Genomic DNA, 21,256 nt, shown 5'->3' with positions numbered 1-21,256 from the left:
TGAGGTCAGGGGCAGAAGCCGGGAGGACCCCATGCCCGAAGGGAGCTGTGATGGTGCAGGAACGGCCAAGAGGAGCTACCCCACGTCTTGGTGGTCTAGGGGCTAGGATTCGTCACTTTCACCACTGCGGCCCAGGTTCAATTCCCAGTCAGGGAAGGTATGGTTTCATGACTTCCCTGGTGGCTCAGACGGTAAAGCGTCTGCCTACAATGTGGGAGACCTGGGTTCAGTCCCTGGGTCGGGAAGATCTCCTGGAGAAGGAAACGGCAACCCACTCCAGTATTTGTTCCTGGAAAATCCCATGGATGGAGGAGCCTGTAGGCTACAGTCCATGGGGTCGCAAAGAGTCAGACACGACTGAACGACTTCACTTTCACGACATAAAATGCTAATTTTATAAACATTTATTGAAATATTAATTAGATAATAAATCAATATTATATTTTTAAAAGGATGATTCAGTGCCATTAATTCCACTCACACTGTTGAGCAACCATCACCCCAAACAGAAACTTTATACTCATTAAGCATTAACTCCCCATCTTCCCTCCACCCCCACCCTTGGTAATCTAGTCTCGTTTCTGTTCCAATCAATTTGCTTATTCCAGATGTTTCTTACAAGTGGAACCTGTGTTTTCAAGGCCCATCCGTGTTGTAGCATGAGTCAGAACTCCATTCCTTTTTACGCTGAATAATATTCCCACACATATTGTTGGCATACAATTGTGCGTGGTATTCTTTTTTCAAGTCTTTCTTCTTTAAAGATTTATTGATTATTTTTGGCTGTGCTGGGTCTTCTGTTGCTGCACGTGGGCTCTCTCTAGTTGCAGAGAGCAGGGGCTACTCTCCAGCTGTGGTGCGTGGGTTTCTCATTGCAGTGTCTTCTCTTGTTGCCAAACACAGGCTCTAGGCACACCTGGCTTCAGCAGTTGCAGCACGTGGGCTCCGAAGTTGCAGCTTGTGTGCTCTGGAGCTCAGGCTCAGCAGTGGTGGAGCACAAAAACTTAAGTTGCCCCGCGGCATGTGGGATCTTCCTGGACCGAGGATCGAACCTATGTCCCCGGCATTGGCAGGCAGATTCTTAACCACTGGACTCTCAGGCAAGTCCTAGTATTCTCTTATAACCCTTATTTCTGTAAAGTCAGTGATGATATTCCCACTTTCATTTCAGATTTTAGTAATTTGAATGCCGATTTTGTCAATTTTTTCCCCAAAGAATCAAGGTTTGGTTTTGTTGACTTTTCTCTATTTTCCTATGCTCCGTTTTGTTTCTCTCCACTGTCATTTTATCGTTTTCTTCCTTCAGTTAGCTTGGAGTTTCGTTTGCTCTTTTTCTAATTCTTTAAGTGTATAGTCAGGTTACTGATTTGAAGACTTATTTTTTAATGTGGGTGTGGAAAGCTGTAACATTCCCTCTTTGCACTACTTTTTCTGTATCCTGTAAGTTTTGTTATGCTTTGCTCTTGTTTTCATTTGTCTCAAGGCATTTTCTTTCTTTTTAAAAAAATATTTGTTTCTTTGGCTGTGCCAGGTCTTGGCTGCAGCCCTCAGATTCTTTGATCTTCCCTTGAGATGTGTGGGAGCTAACTCCCTGACCAGGGATCAAACCTGGACCCCCTGCACTGCGAGCGTGGAGTCTTAACCACTGGACCACCAGGAAAGTCTCTGAATTTGCATTTTAAGTCACACAGGGAAAAAAGGTACAAACAAAAGTGCAACAAAAGAGGCTTTTAGAATTCCCAATCCGTTACTTCTCCTAGCGTTCTTTACTTTTTCACATGGCTTTGAGTTACCGTCGAGGGCTTTTTCATTTGGCCTAAAGGGCCCCCTTCAGAATTTCTTGTAGGCACAACTATTCATAACAGACTCCCTTAACTTTGTTTATCTGGCAACATCTTGATTTCCTTTCATTCTTAAAGGATAGTTTACTGGATATAGAATTCTTTTTCTTCCAACATTTGAAATATGTTATGTTATGTCAGGGAACGTTTAACAGGAGGATTCCTATGTGCTGTTTCTCAAAAACTCTCTGTTCCTTATCAGTTCCTATTCCAAGAACAAGTAGAGCTGCACGCAGCTCTCAGGACTGAGATCATGAGAAACGGTATCTGCGCGGATTCCTTTCAGTAACTCCCTTCAATGTCTCTTTTCAGCGTCAGCGACCTTGTATGTATTACACTATCCATATTGTGGCTATTGATAAAATTTCATCCTGTGTAATAGCTGAGTAATCATCTTACTAAAGATATATAAGCCTGCATTTCTGCTAATAAAATACCTTTGCTCCATCAGAGCTTGGGTCCCCATGCCTTTCTTTCTCTCTCTCTCTCTCTCTCTTTCACTTTCTTATTGTCGACTCCGGACCACCAGGTTCCGGTCCATTAAAGGACCCCAACAAGTGGCACCCAGAAACAGGGACCCTGGCATACGTGGCATTTTGGCCAGAGTGACTCACGGACCTATTGAGGTCGTTAAGTAGTAAGACACGGGTCAAACGGCTGAAAAGCCCCATCATGTCTCTACTTTACTTCACCATTTGTTTAAAGCTCAGGGACTCTTGGTTTTGTGCCAATGAATAGAGACTTGCTTTCAAACAGTGGTCAATTTTGATTTAGAAATTTGGTACCGGGTCAAAGGAAATGTTGAACAAGCCACCAAACAGGGAAAAAATATTCCAGTTGACTTCTGGCCCCTATGGGCTCTCATTAAAGCTGTAATTCTGCCATTTCAAGGTAAATTCTAACCCTCTCAATATTCAACAACAGATAGAACACCTATTACATGAATATAATTTAAATGATAAAACTTTACAAAAAGCCCAATTAAAACAACATAAAATATTTCAAAATTTTCTCACTAATCCTATCCTGGCTACTCCAAATTCTCCTCCTCTGCCAACAAGCACAACTCCAAAAGTCTCTCCTTTGCTAGAACCTAATAGTTCTGATAACAACTCTCCTGAGACACCTTTTGACACCAAAACTGGCAATACTTTTTTAGATAACAGTAAGTCCTCAACACAGACTCATATTTGCCAAAAAATCAGCACTTACTCACTCTCCTCCCCGGCAGAGGCTCTCTGAATTACTGGCTTTGGAATCACAAATCTCTGAAGTCGATGGTTTCTCTGCCTTTCCAGTTTTGAGAAATCCTGATGCTCAAGGACACATAATACCTCAATATGACAGTATTAATCTTCTTTACAAGCAACAAATGAAAAGGGCTATAATTATGTATGGCCCACATTCGCCTTTTACTAAAGAGCTTCTAAATGTTGTGGCATCTTCTACTGGAAACTTTACTCCCTATGATTGGCGAACTTTAATAAAAGCTCCCCTTAAGCCAGGAGAATATCTTCAGCGGACCATGTTGTTTCATGATAAAGCCAGAGATCATGCTAACAAGAATGCTCGAGCTGGCACTCCCCAAAACCAAATTACTTTTGAAATGTTAACTGGCGCCAAGCAATTTGATACCAAAGAAGCTCAAATACAATGCCCTCCCTTATTATATGAACAATTAAAAACAGTGGCCCTTCAAGCTTGGGATCGAATTACTCCTCAAGGAGAGCCTACAGGGAGCTACACTAAAGTATCACAAAGACCCAAAGAAAGTTATGCTGATTTTCACTTTCCGGCATTGGAGAAGGAAATGGCAGCCCACTCCAGTGCTCTTGCCTGGAGAATCCCAGGGACGGCGGAGCCTGGTGGGCTGCAGTCCATGGGGTCGCACAGAGTCGGACACGACTGAAGCGACTTAGCAGCAGCAGCAGCAGCAATAAAAGTTATGTTGGTTTTTTAGCTCGATTAGAAACTGCTATTTCCCGTACTGTAATCGGAGAAGAAGCCAAAAAACAGCTAGAGAAATTACTTGCTTATGAGAATGCAAATCAGGAATGTCAAAGAGCTATGCTCCAATTTGTGAGACTGGGACTATTATTGATTATTTGAAGGCTTGTCGCAATCTAGGATCAGAATCTCAAAAGATGCAAATGCTAGCTGAGACAATGGCTATTGCCTTTAGAAAGGGAAATGAAGGATGCTTTACATATGGAGATAAAAACCATTTAAGAAGGCTAATAAAAAACCTCCAAGAATCTGCCCTCACTGACGTAGAGGAATGCATTGGGCCAAAGATTGTAAATCTAAATTTGATATTGAAGGAAAACCTATTCCAGGAAACTCCAAACAGGGGACGCCCCCAGGAACCCTACAACAAAATCCGGGGGCAGATTCTATCTTTTCCCTCAAACCCTCAACATCCGGCAGTGCTGCCGTCGATATACCAGCCCTAAATGATTTTTTCCTTTACCCTCAAGCAGTCCCTTCTAGAATACCTACCGGACTTTTGGGGCCCCTGACCCCACAAACCATCGGTCTTTTACTCGGCCAATCTTTTGACCTCTAAAGAAATTGCTGTTCACCCTGAAGTAATTAATTCAGATTATAAAGGAAAGATTCAAATCATGATGTCATCTCAGATTCTATGGCAATTCAGAAAGGGGGACAAAACTGCTCAGTGACTTCTTTTGCCTTACATCTCTATTAACTCCTCTAATGATGTACACACAGGCAGATTCAGCAGTACAGATCAAAAACAATCCTTAGGGACATCATTGGTGTCTGAATGTGCCCGACCAAATATAGATATCAAAATTAATGGTAAAAGATTTTCTGGTCTCCTCGACACTGGATCTAATATTACTATTATTTCCAAACACTTATGGCCCAAATCCTGGCCTATACAAAAAGTCTCTTGCCAAATTGCAGAAATTTCTCAAAGTACAAGAAATTTATCAAAATGTTCAAATCTACCCATATGAAGGACCAAAAGGCCAGCCTACAACATTAAGACTTTATGTGATAGATGCACCCCTTAATTTAACAGTAAGGACTTACTATGCAATGGCAAACTCAGATATACACTCCACATTTTTCTAGGGGCCACTGCTCATTTAACAAACAAAGCAATGATTAAAATAACTTAGAAGAATGACGAGCCTATTTAGACAGAGCAATGGCCCCTTATGAAAGAAAAATTACAGGCTACTAAAGAACATCTGGTCCCATCACTTCATGGGAAATAGATGGCGAAACAGTGGAAACAGTGTCAGACTTTATTTTTTGGGGCTCCAAAATCACTGCAGATGGTGATTGCAGCCATGAAATTAAAAGACGCTTATTCCTTGGAAGGAAAGTTATGAGCAACCTAGATAGCATATTCAAAAGCAGAGACATTGCTTTGCCAACAAAGGTCCATCTAGTGAAGGCTATGGTTTTTCCAGTGGTCATGTGTGAATGTGAGAGTTGGACTGCGAAGAAAGCTGAGCACCAAAGAACTGATGCTTTTGAACTGTGGTGTTGGAGAAGACTCTTGAGAGTCCCTTGGACTGCAAGGAGATCCAACCAGTCCATCCGAAAGGAGATCAGCCCTGGGTGTTCTTTGGAAGGAATGATGCTAAAGCTGAAACTCTAATACTTTGGCCACCTCATGCGAAGAGTTGACTCATTGGAAAAGACTCTGATGCTGGGAGGGATTGGGGGCAGGAGGAGAAGGGGCAGACAGAGGATGAGATGACTGGATGGCATCACCGACTCGATGCACATGAGTTTGAGTAAACTCTGGGAGTTGGTGATGGACAGGGTGGCCTGGCGTGCTGCGATTCATGGGGTTGCAAAGAGTCGGACACGACTGAGTGACTGAACTGAACCGAACACCCTTTAGACCGGGAGAGATTCACTTTCTCTCTCCCTTTTCTTAATCATATCGGGCCTCATAAAAGATTTCAATAGACTATGTTATCTCAAGGTATACTTAACAGTCCTACTCTTTGTCGGAATTTTGTAGCCAAGGCTTTACATCCAGTGTGACGGCAATCCCCTTCTGCACGCATCATTAATAATATCCTGTGACTACAAACAGGAGGGACGATATTTTTGACCCTGAATGGCCATGGTATTCTTTAGGCTCCAGAGAAAACTGATCAAAATAAAATCTTTTTTGAAATTGCAAAACCGGTTCTTCTTCACATGCAGTTAGGAAAAGGTTAACTTGTTAAAATACTTTTTTGGAGCTCCAATTCTCCCTGGGAAACAAAAACAGGTCTAAGAAAAAACCTAAAGTTAACTCTTATCATGTCCTTGGGATACACAGCCCACTGTATCTGGGACTCCAGCCTTAAACAAATCGGTGGAACTCCAAAAAAAAAGGCAAAAAGATATTGTAAATTTCAAGTGGAAAACTGTGCCTTTCTATCTAAATTTATCTATGTCTCAATGTCTGTCTTTGGTTTTGAATAATGTGAAATTAAAGAGCTCTATTTAAATTCAGGTCACGTGAACTGAAAAATAGTCAATATTAAATATAATGTTTCAGTTCAGTTCAGTTGCTCAGTCGTGTCCAACTCTTTGCGACCCCATGAGTCGCAGCATGCCACGCCTCCCCGTCCATCACCAGCTCCCAGAGTTCACTCAGACTCACGTCCATCGAGTCCATGATGCCATCCAGCCATCTCATCCTCTGTCGTCCCCTTCTCCTCCTGCCCCCAATCCCTCCCAGCATCAGAGTCTTTTCCAATGAGTCAACTCTTCACGTGAGGTGGCCAAAGTACTGGAGTTTCAGCTTTAGCATATTTATTTAAATATAAATATATTTAAATATAATTGTTTACTAATCTAATTAAGACATGTCTTAAGTCATCAATATTATGTAATACTTTTATTATGCCTAGGTTTAAGGTAAACTTAAGGCTTCCCTGGTGGCTCAGGTGGTAAAGCGTCTGCCTACAATGTGGGAGACGCGGGTTTGATCCCTGGGTTGGGAAGATCCTCTGGAGAAGGAAATGGCAACCCACTCCAGTACTCTTGCCTGGAAAATCCCATGGACGGAGGAGCCTGGTAGGCTACAATCTATGGGGTCGCAAAGAGTCGGACACGACTGAGCGACTTCACCTATTCACCTAAGGTAAAGTAAATTTGTCAACAAAAGGGTAACTCTTTATATATAAACATATAAATGAGATGAAAACTTTAGATAAACTCTATTAAAATAATTATATTTTAATAAAATAATCTATTATTATAATCTATTATTATAATCTAAAATAATCTCTTAGGATTGGGGTAACTTAAATTTTTAGACTTGTACTAAACTAAATAATAAAAGTTTATTAAATAGCTAGGTCATTTCCAAATAAAATAAGATTTTAAAACATTAATTACTGAACATTAACTTCCTCTTACAGAAAGTTTTTCTTACAGAGATTTTAGACTATTAATAAATATATTATATAATATATACTATATTTTATATGTTTATTAAAATATATATAATATAATAAACATATTCACCAATCTATAAAATGCTAATATACAAGACACTTCATGGTTGCTAAAGAAAAATAAGATGTATATGTTTAATATAAAGGTATAAGGTATAACAAATAAAATGATAAATACAAAAATATAAAAAAGGTTTATAACAAATGAGAGAGAATTTTATGGCACATGGATGTAACTCATTGCCCTGAATTTTCTTCCTCTTCCTTCTTACATGTCGATACAAATTCTTCTTGTAAATGGGCCACACCTCTCCGAGGTGAAACTACACGATATGTTATAACCCACCTGTTAGCTTACTTTGCAATAAAGAGAACACCTAATTCTATAAAAACAGACAATGGCGCTGCCTATATTTCTAAGCAGTTCAAAAAATTTTTATATTCATTCTCTATTAAACAGATTATAGACATTCCTTATAATCCACAAACACAAGACATAATTAAGCAAACACGTTACACACTGAAACTACAAATAAAAAATTAAATACGGGGGAAAGCCCAGGAACACGTTCATCTTCCTTACCCAGAGCAGACTTTACTAGATTCCAACACAATATATTTTTTAAGCCTATAACTATTGTTTTTTTAAAATTTCAGTACAATTTTATTTAGGTTGTATTAGATAAAATTATCTTAGCTTATACTAGATGGTGAAGGACACGAAGGCCTGGCACGCTGCACTCCATGGGGTCACAAAGAGACACAAGTGAGCACCTGAACAACACTAGAAGGAGGGCTTCCTCGGTGGCGCTAGCGGTAAAGAACCCGACTCCTAATGTGGGAGACTTGCTGCTGCTGCTGCTGAGTCGCTTCGGTCACGTCTGACTCTGTGCGACCCCACAGAAGGCAGCCCACCAGGCTCCTCTGTCCCTGGGATTCTCCAGGCAAGAACGCTGGAGTGGGCTGCCATTCCCTTCTCCATATAACTATTGTTAATATAGCTTTATTTGTTTTAAATTTTTTAAACGTACCGCAAGGAGATATTTTGACAAAAGCAGAAAAACATTTCAAGACAATGCAGGACACCTCCCTTCCTTTGCCCATTTGGTATCAAGACGGGTTAACTAATCAATGGAAATCTAGGAAACTAATCTTTCAGGGAAAGGGGTATGCTTGTATTTCTCCAGGTGGATCCAACGGACTCACATGGCTTCCTCTTTGGAAGATTTGACCTAAGGGGGCCCCCGGCGTTCAAACTAGAGACGAAACAACAAAAACCCCAAGAGGAAGAAATTCCAATGCGAGCCGTGGCGACTTTAAAAATTTCCAAAAAACGCCGCACTCAATGTCCTCGACCTTATGATCTCCCTACTTGGGGACAGATAAAAACCCTTACTAATCAAGCCGAAGATCTGATTTCTCAACAGGGAATGCCTCAGAATCCTGAAAATATTTTTGTCGCTATGCTTGCTTTGCTTGCTTTTGCCTCCCCCGCTCAGGCTGATGTGATTGATCACACTTATTGGGCTTGTATACCGAACCCCCCTCCCTTTTATTGCAGGTTATAGAATGGACGGATAGAGGGCCAATCGTATCCACTAATGACTCAACATATATACCCGCTCCTTGGAGCTTGGAGGGCCCGTCTCATCCTGAGGAAGAAGGAAGACTAATTAACATTTCTGTAGGCTATGAAATCCTTCCTTTATGCACGGGCCCAACAAAATGATGTATTAATGTCAGTCGACAAACATGGGCTTTCGTCCTGCCTCCAAAAAGGAACTTCCACACATTGCTTGGATTATCTACTGCCCTTTCTTTGTCCGGGAACCATGTTTATACTACTGAAACTTTAGGGAAAGAACAAAGAACACTATGCACAGGGTTTACTAATGAGAACTTTAAATATACTCCTGTTTGTTGGGACAAATGTCAGGCCAAATCAGGAAAATTAATGTTTGTGGCTAATCATACAGTTGTCAATTGGGGACTCCATGGTATGTGGTTATCTAACTGCTCAGATGATATTAACAGCACTGTGTGTGATTATGCTACTCAAATAGCATAGAAGGTTACTAACACTACAATGGAGCATTACCGTGACAGAGGACTTCTTGGGTGGCTTGATGGTGGAATGGCCCCCCTCATCCTCGAATCGTCCTTGATAAACAGATTGGGCCTGAACAATGGGACACCTGGAAACTTGCTGCAAGCACCCAAGAACTTGGGACTTGGCCCGGACATTTCACAGGGACCAATCGTCGTCATCATTTCTTTCGCTATAATCAATCATATTTCATACAAGCTTGCGCTCCCCTTCCTTCTGTTCCAGCTATAGGAAGTTTACAAGTCAGTAAGACTTTACGTTCTGTAACTTGTATGAATTGCAAATTACATACTTAACTCTTCTGTTTCCTTAAGAAATGAATCCCTTTTGATTCTTCGATCTCGACGTAGTCTGTGGTTACCAAGAAATCTCCAGCGGCCCTGGGAACAAGGCCCCACGGCTGGACTTGCTTCCGAGTTACTTACTAAACTGCTCCGGTGATCTAAACGATTCGTTGGATGGCTGGTTCTTGGCATTTTGGGATTAATAACTATTTGCACCACTGCTGCCGTCACTGGCGTTGCTTTACAAACCTCAATCCAAACACATAATTTTATCCAAAATTGGACGAAAGATGCTCATACTCTGTGGGCCTCTCAGGCTCCAATACATGAGAGTATTCAAGATGAAATACAGGACCTAAAAACAGCCATCAAATGGGTTGGAGATCAATTAAAAGATGTACAAAAACAGGCGATGCAAAATGTGATTGGAGCTCGACTCAGTTTTGTGTTACTCTTGTTCAATTCAATAATAGTGCCTACAGCTGGGAAGAATCAAATCTCATTTACAAAACATACGTGATAATGCCTCTCTCAATGTACAATGATTACCAAAAGAAATATCTGAAACCTTTTCTAAAAATCTGGCCTCTTCCACTAATTTGAAAACTTCAGCTGAACAACTAGCTGATCAATTATCTAGGCTAGACCCATGAGGATGGTTTCAAAACATTACTCATAGCATCGGGTCTGGAACTGTAATTTTGGTGATTGTCTCGACAATTATATTGGTCGTTTACCATTGCCTTCATGCAAAGATTGTTAAAACGAAACAAACTCAAATGGTCAGAACTGTTTTTTACAATTATAAATAAATAAGGGGGAACTGTCAGGGAATGTTTAACAGGAGGATTCCTATGTGCTGTTTCTTATAAATTCTGTGTTCCTTAACAATTCCTATTCCAAGAACAAGTAGAGCTGCATGCAGCTCTCAGGACTGAGATCATGAGAAAAATATCTACTTGGATTCCTTTCAGTAACTCCCTTCAATGACTCTTTTCAGCATCAGCTACCTTGTATGTATTAGACTATCCATATTGTGGCTATAGATAAAATTTCATCCTGTGTAACAGCTGAGTAATCATCTTACTAAAGATATATGCCTGCATTTCTGCTAATAAAATACCTCTGCTCCATCAGAGCTTGGGTCCCCGTGTCTTTCTTTCTCTCTCTCTCTTTCACTTTCTTACTGTCGACTCCGGACCGCCAGGTTCCAGTCCATTAAAGGACCCCAACAATTTCACTGCCACCTGGTTGCCATGGTTTCTGATGAAAAAAAATCAGCTGTTAATCTTACTGGGGACAGTCCTTCCACAGGACTGTTTTCTTTCTTGATGCTTTCAAGATCTCCTCTTTGTCTTTCAACAACTGTGTTGTGATATGTTTTGCGTGGCTGAGTTTATCTTGCTTGGAGTTCACTGAGCTTCTTAGTGCGTAGATTTACGTCTTTCATTAAATCTGAGAGGTTTTCAGCCGTTATTTCTTCAAATAATCTCTTATTCTGGGACTCTCATTATGTATATGTTGTTACATTCGATGGCGTTGCCAAAGTCCCTTGAGTCTGTTCAATTTTCTTCCCCCTTTCTCCTTTCTGCTCCTCAGACAGAATAACTTCAATTGCGGTAACACATTACTGACCAGGCGATTTTTGCCGAAATGAACACCCTTGGCCGGCGACTTGTCATGTAAGTGTGTACTGAAATGTCTCCGGTCAATTCATGTTCAGGTAACAAAAAATACATGAATACTTCTCTGGTCATGAGTTGTTGACTTCAAGTTCACGGATTCTTTCTTCTGCCTGCTCAAATCTGCCAGTGAACCCCTCTAGTGAGTCTTTTCCAATGAGTCAACTCTTCGCATGAGGTGGTCAAAGTACTGAAGTTTCAGCTTTAGCATCATTCCTTCCAAAGAAACCCCAGGGCCGATCTCCTTCAGTTACTGTACTTTTCAGCTCCAGAATCTCCATCTGGTTTCTCTTTGGAACTTCTACTGTAAAATTGCATGCATTTAATTTTTGGCTGCACTGGGCCTTCTTCGCTTGCTCGGGCCTTTCTCCCGCTGTGGCGAGCTTGGGTTCCTGTCCGCTGTGGGGCTCGAGCCACCCACTGCAGCGGCTGCGCCCATTGCCGAGCACAGACTCTAGGAGTGTGGGCTTCAGCACAGGGGCGCGGGGGTTTCGGCACACAAGCTCTGTGGCTGCGACTTGTGGGCTCCAGAGCATGGCCTCGGCAGTTGTGGCACATGAACTTGGTTGCTCCGCAGCATGTGGGAGCTTCCTGGGTCAGGGATCAAACCTGTGTCCTCTGCATCGGCAGGCGGACTCTTACCCACTGTACCACCAGGGAAGTCCCTATCATTTTTACCTTTTTACTAAATCCCCGCATATTCTTACACTGTCCTCTTGATAACCTTTAGTTTCTTGTCTATGGTTTCTTTCAGCTGAGCATATTTAAGAAAGTTCACTAAATGTCTGTGATTATTTTAATATCTGAGCCTCCTCAGGTATCAGTTCAGTTCAGTCGCTCAGTCATGTCCGACTCTTTGCAATCCCATGAATCGCAGCACGCCAGGCCTCCCTGTCCATCACCATCTCCTAGAGTTCACTCAGACTCACGTTCATCGAGTCCGTGATGCCATCCAGCCATCTCATCCTCTGTCAGCTCCTTCTCCTCCTGCCCCCAATCCCTTCCAGCATCAGAGTCTTTTCCAATGAGTCAACTCTTCGCATGAGGTGGCCAAAGTATTGGAGCTTCAGCTTTAGCATCATTCCTTCCAAAGAAATCCCAGGGCTGATCCCCTTCAGAATGGACTGGTTGGATCTCCTTGCAGTCCAAGGGACTCTCGAGAGTCTTCTCCAACACCACAGTTCAAAAGCATCAGTTCTTTGGCGCTCAGCCTTCTTCACAGTCCAACTCTCACATCCATACATGACCACAGGAAAAACCATAGCCTTGACTAGACGGACCTTTGCTGGCAAAGTAATGTCTCTGCTTTTGAATATGCTATCTAGGTTGGTCATAACTTCTCTTCCAAGGAGTAAGCACCTTTTAATTTCATGGCTGCAGTCACCATCTGCAGTGATTTGGGAGCCCCAAAAAATAAAGTCTGACACTGTTTCTACTGTTTCCCCATCTATTTCCCATGAAGTGATGGGACCAGATGCCATGATCTTTGTTTTCTGAATGTTGAGCTTTAAAGCCAACTTTTTCACTCTCCTCTTTCACTTTCATCAAGAGGCTTTTTAGTTCCTCTTCACTTTCTGCCATAAGGGTGGTGTCATCTGCATATCTGAGGTTATTGATATTTCTCCCGGCAATCTTGATTCCAGCTTGTGTTTCTTCCAGTCCTCAGGTATAGTTTCTGTCAAATTCCTTTTTTCCTGTGAACAAGCCCTACTTTCGGTTTCTTGATATGGTCTGTGATCTGTTGAGAACTGGATGCTGAGTGTTATAACTTGGCAGCTCTGGAAATCAGATTCTTCCCCTCCTCAGGATTGCATTTGTTGCCTGAGGGCTGCTGTTTGTTTTCCATTTCTGCGGTCACTTTCCCCACCTGTTCTTGCAAGACCGGTATTCCTTGCTGTGTGTAGTCACTGCCTCTTCTGGCCCCTTTTCTCAGGGGTCAGCGTGTGTGACCTGGCACAGAGTTCCATAACAGCTGAGGTTCAGCAGCATTGCCTTCCTTCAAGCACTCTCCTGGGTGTCGTGCCTGATAACATTCCTGAGCCCCAAAACTGTTGATTCTGATAGCTTTCCCCCAGCTTAATCGTTTCCATGGAGAGACTGCCCCTCACTCCATCACTTTCTGTTGTGCCCAGCTGCAGCTGACTCTTTGCAACCCCGTGGACTGTTGCCCTCCGGGTTCCTCTGTCCGTAGGACTTTTTCAGGGGAGAATGCTGGAGTGGGTTGTCATGTCCTACACCCGGGGCTCTTCCCAACCTAGGGATTGAACCTGCGTCTCCTGTGGTTCCTGCACTACCGGCAGATTCTTCACCTTCCGAGCCATCAAAATGTTATTTTTTAAAACACTGGAATTTCATAGGTTGTCACTATGCCATGTGAAAGCACTTCCAAATTCAAATACCAGGGGTTCTGAGCAGCTGTCTCAGCGTGTGGCCCAGTGTAATGATACTGAAGTGAATATACGGTGTGTGAAAGGTGAACGTCTCTGTTTCCTAGAGAGAGCCTGAGAAGGCTGGCCGGCCCTTCTTGCTTTTCCTGCCCAAAATGGACCAATAACCTGGCCAGATTGCCTACCTGAACACAGAACGTGAGAGTCTGTGTCTCATTTACATGAGCACGGGCCCTGAAAAGAACAAATTTACCACAACTCTCAGGCTATAGTAGAAACAGGATTTTAATATAAGATTCAAGTCTAGCATTTACTATTTACAACAAATAAATATTGCCCCTCCCCAACTGGTAAACATTTTCTTTTTTCGCCTTTTATACAAATATTCAGTCCCCCTCCCTCCCCCCCATTCCTCCTTTTCCCACTAACCCCCGTCTCGTGTGGTCTCGTTAAGCCCAGGATGCGGCGGTGAGCAGCACGTGCAGGGTCAGGAGATCCGACACCAGTGGGACTCAGCCGAGACCACCCTCACTCACCAGTTAGAGCCTGGTCCGTGAAGGCGGCCTCTCTCTCCCCTCTCCCGGCGGAGGGCTGGAGGGGGCAGTGGGTGAGACCCTCTCGCCTTCGGTTGGCCCTGATGATGGAATCTTTGGTGCAGCCTGAGACAAGGCCAGAATGGTGGGAGGAGAGAACTGCAGTGGTGAGACCCGGTGAGCAGTGGGTGCCCTGGGGGTGCCCGCGGGCACGGGGGCAGTGGTCCACACCTGCGAGGGTGTGTGGGCGGTGCGCAGGGGGCCGGGCCCGGCGGCAGGCAGGGCCCGGTGCCCACTGGCCGCACTCCTTGGCAAAGGTTCAGCTAGTCCTCCGGCTCCGGACAGCAGAAGGCACCTAAGGCAGCAGGTGGTCCATGGGAGGCCAGGTCAGCCCGTCGGCAGAGGCGTCAATCCCGGCCGCGGGGGAGGTCTGCGGTGAGACTGGAGTCTGGGGGTGGCCTGGGCTGGGCGGGTCGGGCAGAGGTGTCCGCCTGGCCTGGCTCACCAGTCTGTAAGTGCTGAGTTGCCTGGCTAGCCAGACCCTGGAAAGGGCGGCTCTGTGGCTGGCAGCTAAGGGCCGGTCAGAAGATGCCCTTGGCAATCTTGAGTCCCTTCTGCTTCATGCGGGGGAGGGTCGAGCTGGCTCCATGTCTGACCTTTGTCCCCTTGATGAAGGTCCGTTTCTTTAGGACAAAGTCATAGTTGGCGGTAGAGTTCATGGCATAGAACACGTTGGCGTTGTCAGGGATCTTCAGCTCTGGTCAGGAAGGGGCAGAGGGTCAGCTGGGCTTACGGGAACCCCACAGCACGCACCACCTGAGAGCCCCAATCAGGGGCTCTGATTACCCCTGTCCGAGGGCACGCCTGATCCAGAGACATGAGGCGCCCCAGTGAGACTCCAGGGCTACCAAGGACCCCTCTTAATGACACCTGCCTGGGATGTTTTACTGAGGCACCGATGGAAACCAACGACTCTTGTTTAAAAACAGGCTCTGACTCCAGAAAGCCAGCCTGCAGTTGGCAAAGGGATGTCCTGTCCTGTCCCCTGCTGCTTCCAATGAACAGGATTCTCCAGGTGGAGTAAGTTTTCCAGAACCCAGACCACCTCCGCTGAAACCCACCCAACTTAGGACAAGGCCTCTGGGGTTCTGTGAAGGGCAGGGTTTGCCCCTGGCCCAGAGCAGCGTTGCAGGGAGGCCTCCACACCCCCTGGGCGCCAGGATCTCAGCAGGCAGCTGCTCTTGGCTCTGCTTCCCACCCTCCCCTCTGCCTTGAGCCAGCTATTCCCCACAGCTGGGCTGGAATGTGTGCTCTGGGCTCCATGGTGTGGCTCTTACTCTGGTCCTTAACCTGGTTAGGCCTCAGTCTTCCTTTTCGGTAAAATGGGCGAGTCCCACCCACCCTGTTCACCTCACCTAAAATGGTGCAAGGAGGTGAGAGAGGATTTAGAAAATAACTTCCAGGGACTGTGGCTGAGATGGTAAAGAATCCACCTGCAGTGCAGGAGACCCAGATTTGATCCCTCGGTCAGGAAGATCCCCTGGAGAAGGGAAAGGCTACCCACTCCAGCATTCTTGCCTGGAGAATTCCACGGACAGAGGAGCCTGGCAGGCTACAGCCCACGGGGTCACAAAGAGTCAGACACGACTGAACGACTAATGACACTTTGTAGGGCCTGTAGGGGTCATTGCTAACTGTCGGTAACGGCTGTGCATGGGCGGTCAGCTCATGGGAAAGATGGTAAGAGTGACGACAATACTTGCAGTTCTGGTGTGTTGACGGCACGCGTACATACGTAAGCATATAACCTGCACACACATGGATTAGCTCACTGCCTGTTTTATCTCGGGATGGGAACACGGGCACAAAGGACTTTAGTGAGTTGCCTCCCAAGGACGTCTCCAAGCTGACGCTGTCTGGCTCCAAGTCTGTGCTCGCTCGCAGTCTTTTCCCGTCTCCCCTTTCTAGAATACCGAGCTGTTTCCCCGTAGTCTCTGTGTGCAGTATCTGCTACGAACTCTAACCTGTGTTCTCTCTAAATTCCCCGAAATTCCAGCTTCCAAGGTGATGGGATTGGAAGGTGGGGCCTTTGGGAGGCCATGAGGTCACGAGGGTGGAGCCCCATGAAGGGGATGTTTGCTCTTATAAAAGCGATCCCCAGAGAGCTCCCTACCCCCTTCCACTGTGTGGGGACACCAGGAACCCAGAAGAGGGGCTTCACCAGAACCTGACCACGCTGGCACCCTGACCCGGGCCTCGGAAGCCACCGTGGTGGTATCCTGTTACAGCAGCCAGAGCAGGCTCACACAGGGTCACGGGCACGTGGCCTTTCAGAGTCGAGGCTCTGGTCCTGGCTGGCAAGGTTCTCTCTGAAGGACACACTTTCCATCTCAGCCAGAAAGTACCTCTTCGGACAGCCTGTGGGCTCAGCCATCTGGCTGCCTGCCCCAGAAGAAAAGCCTTTTCTTTCCCTTCTTCAACAATGCCAGCGCTGATCGGGTCTGCCACTGACTGTTCAGGAGCAGGGAAGGGCATGAGACAGGGCCCAGTGGCCAGCAGGGGCCATAGGGAGACCCTAGGCAGGTCAGTGTTTGTACAAAATCCACTTTGACCCTGGTGGGACCTTCTGGGGTGGCAGGCCTGGGGCATGGTGACTCCCCTCGCCCCCGGTTTCTCCCCTGCTCCAACACCCACCCGGCCGGCCCTGACTTACTTCGATCATCCGAAATAACCTGCACCAGCTCATAGTCTTCGGGCTCGTCCTCATCCAGGTTGTGTTTGTCCATGGCCTTGCGGATTACAGCCGGAGCCTTGTCTTGGCTGGTCACCTGGACGGAGCAGGGGACGGGCCGTCAGGGCAGTGGTCTGGGCTGGGCCCTCAGAGCTGTCTCAGCGCAGTGCGCACGGCTCACAGCCTCTGGCCGGGCGCCGGGTCCGTGCAGGTCACACCAGCTTCTCCTGCTCCTCTGGGGAGGCCTCCATGTGATGACGAGGGGTCTTTCCCAATCACTCTTGCCCCCCATTTCCTTCAAGCCTGCCCCCTTCTGCCACACCATCTAGGGAAACTGCCTGCCCCTGGGGGGCTGCCCCCCTCAACCCCGCCCACCCAGGTCAACAGTATCCATGTGGTCTGGGTACAGACAGCATCTGGTCCCGCCCTGGAGGGGAGAGGAGGAGCTGGCTGGATGCCCGGTGGCTGCCTCCGTGCCAGGCCTGCATGGCCTGCAGGCTATAGCGGTGGACAGCGTGGACCCCTGCTGCTTTGATCCCGAGGGCCAGATCACAGGCAGGCCTTGGACACAGGGCACACAGGTGATGGTGCTAAAAAGGGGCACCTGACCCAGTGGGGGTGGATAGGAGGGTTGTGGTGGGGGTGGTGTGTGCAAATGGCTCATCAGCAGCCTGAATTCTGGAGAATGAGGAGTCCCCCGAGTGACCGCCCCCCAGTACACACAGTGTTTGTGGGCGACTCCCGCTGGCTAGATGTTAGAACTTCAAATTATATCCGGTGTCTGAGACTGCCGGCACCAGCCTGGTGCAGCCCCAGCAGCCTTCTAAGTGGCCTCCCTGCCCATCCCCCAGGGAGATGAGGGGGTCCCTGCTGGTCCTCCTCTGCTCCAGCTTACAGGGGCTCCCACCTCCCTCCCCCCAGGTGCAGGCCCCTGACACTCCCCTGACCCCCTGACTTGTCCCCCAACGCTGGTTCCTTCACCCAGGGCCTCCTGCTGCTCCCCTCAAGCCGCAGGCACATGCCCCTCCCCAACTCAGACCCTTTACCACAGGGGCCCTGCCCCGCTGCTGCTGAAACCCCTGGTCCACTGCCCCCAGCACTGCTCAGCATCGGTGATCAGCACTGGCCTCTTTAGTCCTGCATCTGGTTGACCCTCCGTCCCCCCCAGCCCACTGGGAGGCCAGCTCCAGGAGGGGGCAGGGATGGCCACGGCGGTCAGTACGGGTCTGCGTGCCCGGGGCGGCCCCCGGCTCACCAGCCCACTGGGAGGCCAGCTCCAGCAGGGGGCAGGGATGGCTGCGGCAGTCAGTACGGGTCTGCTGCCCGGGGCGGCCTGCCAGCTCACCAGGATGCTCTTGTACATGTTGCCGTTGTCCACGTCCAGGCTCACCCGGATGATGCAGGAGTCGCCCACCTGCTGGTTGTAGAGGGGCAGCGAGGAGCCGTAGCTGCAGACCCCAGACACAGAGCGCTTGTGGGTACGTGTGCTGGCCACGGGCGTGGTGGAGGCCGAGGAGGAGGACGTGCTGCTGGAGGCTGAGCTGATGCCGGAGGTCTCCGGGGATGACTGGGAGGCTGACTCCCAGAACTGTGGGCAAAGGCACAGTCAGCAGGTGCCCCGGGCCAGCGTCCAGCGTGGGAGGGGCTTCTGGCATGGAGTAGGGACCTTGGCCCTGGGAACCAAGGGCTGGGAAGGGCTGTTGGGGAAGTGTTGGGCGAGGGGTGGTCACCTTCTTCTCCTGGCCGTCGGGGGACTCTGGGACGAAACTCATGTTGATCTCCTCCACGTCGGAGCTGGAGGAGCCGGCCGAGTGGACGCTGAGTGCGTCAGCAATGTCTCCACTGCTGAGGTAGGGGCCGTACCTGAGTTGGTCACAGGACTTGGAGTGGCAGCTGCCGCTGGTACTGAGCTCTGTGCTGGGGGCCTGGCGGCTGCACAGGAAGACTAGCTTACTGTCCTGTCCCCTACCCTCTATGCCGGGTGCTCAGGCAATCACCCCATGGGCTCAAGCCTCCAACGGATCATTCAGCATCAACCCATTTCACAGAGGCAAAAACTGAGGCCGAGAGAAGTGAGGCAGATGGCCCCATCCCAGGGCTGTAAATGGAGGAGCTGCGATCCCAGTGCCAGCTGTCTGGATCTCCCCTCGAAGCTTCCCTCACCCCAAGGGAGCCCTCCCCCACCACCTGGGCACTCACTCGCTCCAGCGCTTGACGATGGCCGTGTTCTTCTTGACCTTGAGGGTGTTGCTGGCCGACTCGGAGGGGGGCTCCAGCTCGCATGACAACGTGTAGCTACAGGACAGAGCAGGGCCATGAGCCTACCAGAAGCCACACCTGCGGCTCTGACCCTGAGCCTGTCCGGCAGATGGAGTCCAGCGCCCCGACCGTCACCAGTGGCAGAGCCCAAGGCTGACCAGGACCCCAGCCCACAGGCTCTCGGGGGTGCCCGCCACGCCCCGCGAGCTCCTGCCTGCGCTCACCTCTCAGCCTCGCTGAGCCTCTCCATGGCTCGGAACCAGGCCCCGAAGTGCTCTTCGGGCGCGATGCTGTAATTGTTGCAGGCTGACTGGAGCAGCTTGATCTGCGCGATCACTTCGAATTCCTGGGGGCCAGAGGGAAGGATGGGATGCTGATGGCCGGGGCGGGGTGGGGTGGGGTTGGGGGGTCGGGCCTGGGACAGCCTCTGGGTCCCCTCTTCCCACCTTGTCCTCAGAGCTGGGGTTAAACAGCACCCCCTTCCCCAAAGCTGTTCTTGACTCGACTTCCTGTCCCACCCTCCCGTGGGAGAAGCTCCCCCACCGTTTCTGTATCTAACTCTCCTCCAAAATGTAACAGGTAGGGGGATGGTGGAGCCAGGTTTCTAATCAGGTGGGACTCTGACCTCCCTACCCCCCTCCCAACACCTGCCCCTTTCCCGTGAGGTTGCGGCCGCTCACCTTCCTCCTCTTCTCGAAGTTGATCAGTCTCCCCTGCAAAGCAGACAGCCAGCGTCCATCAGAAAGGGTCCCCCTCGCCCACGACCACCCCCCTCCCCTGCTCAGGCCGCGCTACCCAGAACAAACACCAGGGGGCAGCGCAGCACATAGCTGGACCTGGGTGGGATCAGGGCGGTGGCCTGAGGCTCTGGGTCTGGGGACAGCTGGAGAGACTGAGGCCCAGGGCAGGAGGGCCCGGCTACCCTGAGCCCCACTTGAGGGCCCAGCCTCTTTCTACCCACAGCCACCGCCTGAGGGAGGGCTGTAGCCTGCTCCCCTTGCAGCCCCGAGCCCCACCTGCTGGCACCAAGCTCTGGTCACCCATTGCTAAGAAAGGCAGGTGTCTCCCGGACACAGGGGTGGCTGGGGGCTCTCGTGAGACGAGGCATGCCCTCTGCTGAGAGTGCAGGGCCCAGGACCCCCAGCCCAGCCCCTGGGCGCACTCACATACAGATAGTCCTTCATGGCCGTGTCCAGCATCACTAGATCCGTGAGGAATGTGCCCAGGTAGGGGACGGTGCCCTGGATGACACCCTGTGACATGGGGGGGGTGGGGGCTGATGAGTAAGGCCCAAGGCGCCTCTCCCCCAGCCCCACCCAGGCCCCCACCTGGAGCACCCTGGGCACCTTTAGTCATCTTCCTCAACCCCCCTCCCAGGGTCCACAGACCCCAAAGTCCCTCTAGTCGCCTTCAAGGCTGGTATTTGGCAAATCCCCTGATCACACAGTTCCTGGCCCCTGACCCCTATCCCCACCACCAAGCGCCACTGAGCCTAGCTCTTCCAGGTCCCTGCTCTGGCGGCTACAGTCCCCTGGGACACCAGCTGGTCAGGACACCACCAGGGCCCAGAGGGGGTCTAGCTAATGGGCATGTCCAGCAATGCAGCCCCAGGAAGCAAACTCACCGCCTCTTTCGGGCGCCTCTGGGCTCGCTTGGGGTTCATCTCCAGGGTGGCAAACTTGGATGTCCCTTCCTGCAGGGCCGAGGACAGCGTCGGTGAGGCCTCCTGCCCTGTCCCCCCGCTTACGTCACCAGCAGACCGACCTCGGCCTTGGTCGCTGGTGCAAACGCTCCAGCCACCCCAGCACACCCGGCTTCTAGAACTGCACCCGACCCAGACTTCACGGGGGTGGGAACCTGGGCCGGCAGCCTGGCCTCCCCGAGCCTGTCTCCTCATCTGGAAAGAGGACTACACCCCTCCGCAGGGTCTCCCAGGATTTGGGCCACACCCCCATCACTGGTGCTGCCCACCCCATCTCCCTCATCTTGGAAGG

At 48.9% G+C, this 21,256-nt stretch overlaps 1 protein-coding gene across 5 annotated transcripts in view; it reads right to left on the bottom strand.

The window, feature by feature from the left end:
• Window positions 1-14,192: 14,192 nt before the first annotated feature.
• Window positions 14,193-21,256, bottom strand: part of RALGDS (ral guanine nucleotide dissociation stimulator) — a 32,459-nt gene continuing 25,395 nt past the window's right edge. For all 5 annotated transcript variants that reach the window (XM_068981085.1, XM_068981066.1, XM_068981072.1 and 2 more), the window contains exons 10-18: window positions 20,887-20,955; window positions 20,429-20,515; window positions 19,943-19,975; window positions 19,487-19,608; window positions 19,203-19,298; window positions 18,734-18,935; window positions 18,349-18,591; window positions 16,986-17,100; window positions 14,193-15,029 (exon numbers count right to left, since the gene is read on the bottom strand). In XM_068981085.1, coding sequence (XP_068837186.1) covers window positions 14,854-15,029; window positions 16,986-17,100; window positions 18,349-18,591; window positions 18,734-18,935; window positions 19,203-19,298; window positions 19,487-19,608; window positions 19,943-19,975; window positions 20,429-20,515; window positions 20,887-20,955 — 1,143 coding nt within the window. In that variant the 3' untranslated portion in view covers window positions 14,193-14,853. The remainder of the gene's footprint in view (window positions 15,030-16,985; window positions 17,101-18,348; window positions 18,592-18,733; window positions 18,936-19,202; window positions 19,299-19,486; window positions 19,609-19,942; window positions 19,976-20,428; window positions 20,516-20,886; window positions 20,956-21,256) is intronic.

This window comes from Capricornis sumatraensis, chromosome 1 (genome assembly GCF_032405125.1).
Source record: "Capricornis sumatraensis isolate serow.1 chromosome 1, serow.2, whole genome shotgun sequence".
NCBI classification, from domain to species: domain Eukaryota; kingdom Metazoa; phylum Chordata; class Mammalia; order Artiodactyla; family Bovidae; genus Capricornis; species Capricornis sumatraensis.
The sequence above is the reverse complement of the archived record's forward strand: the minus strand, read 5'-3'. Positions and strand labels throughout refer to the sequence as shown.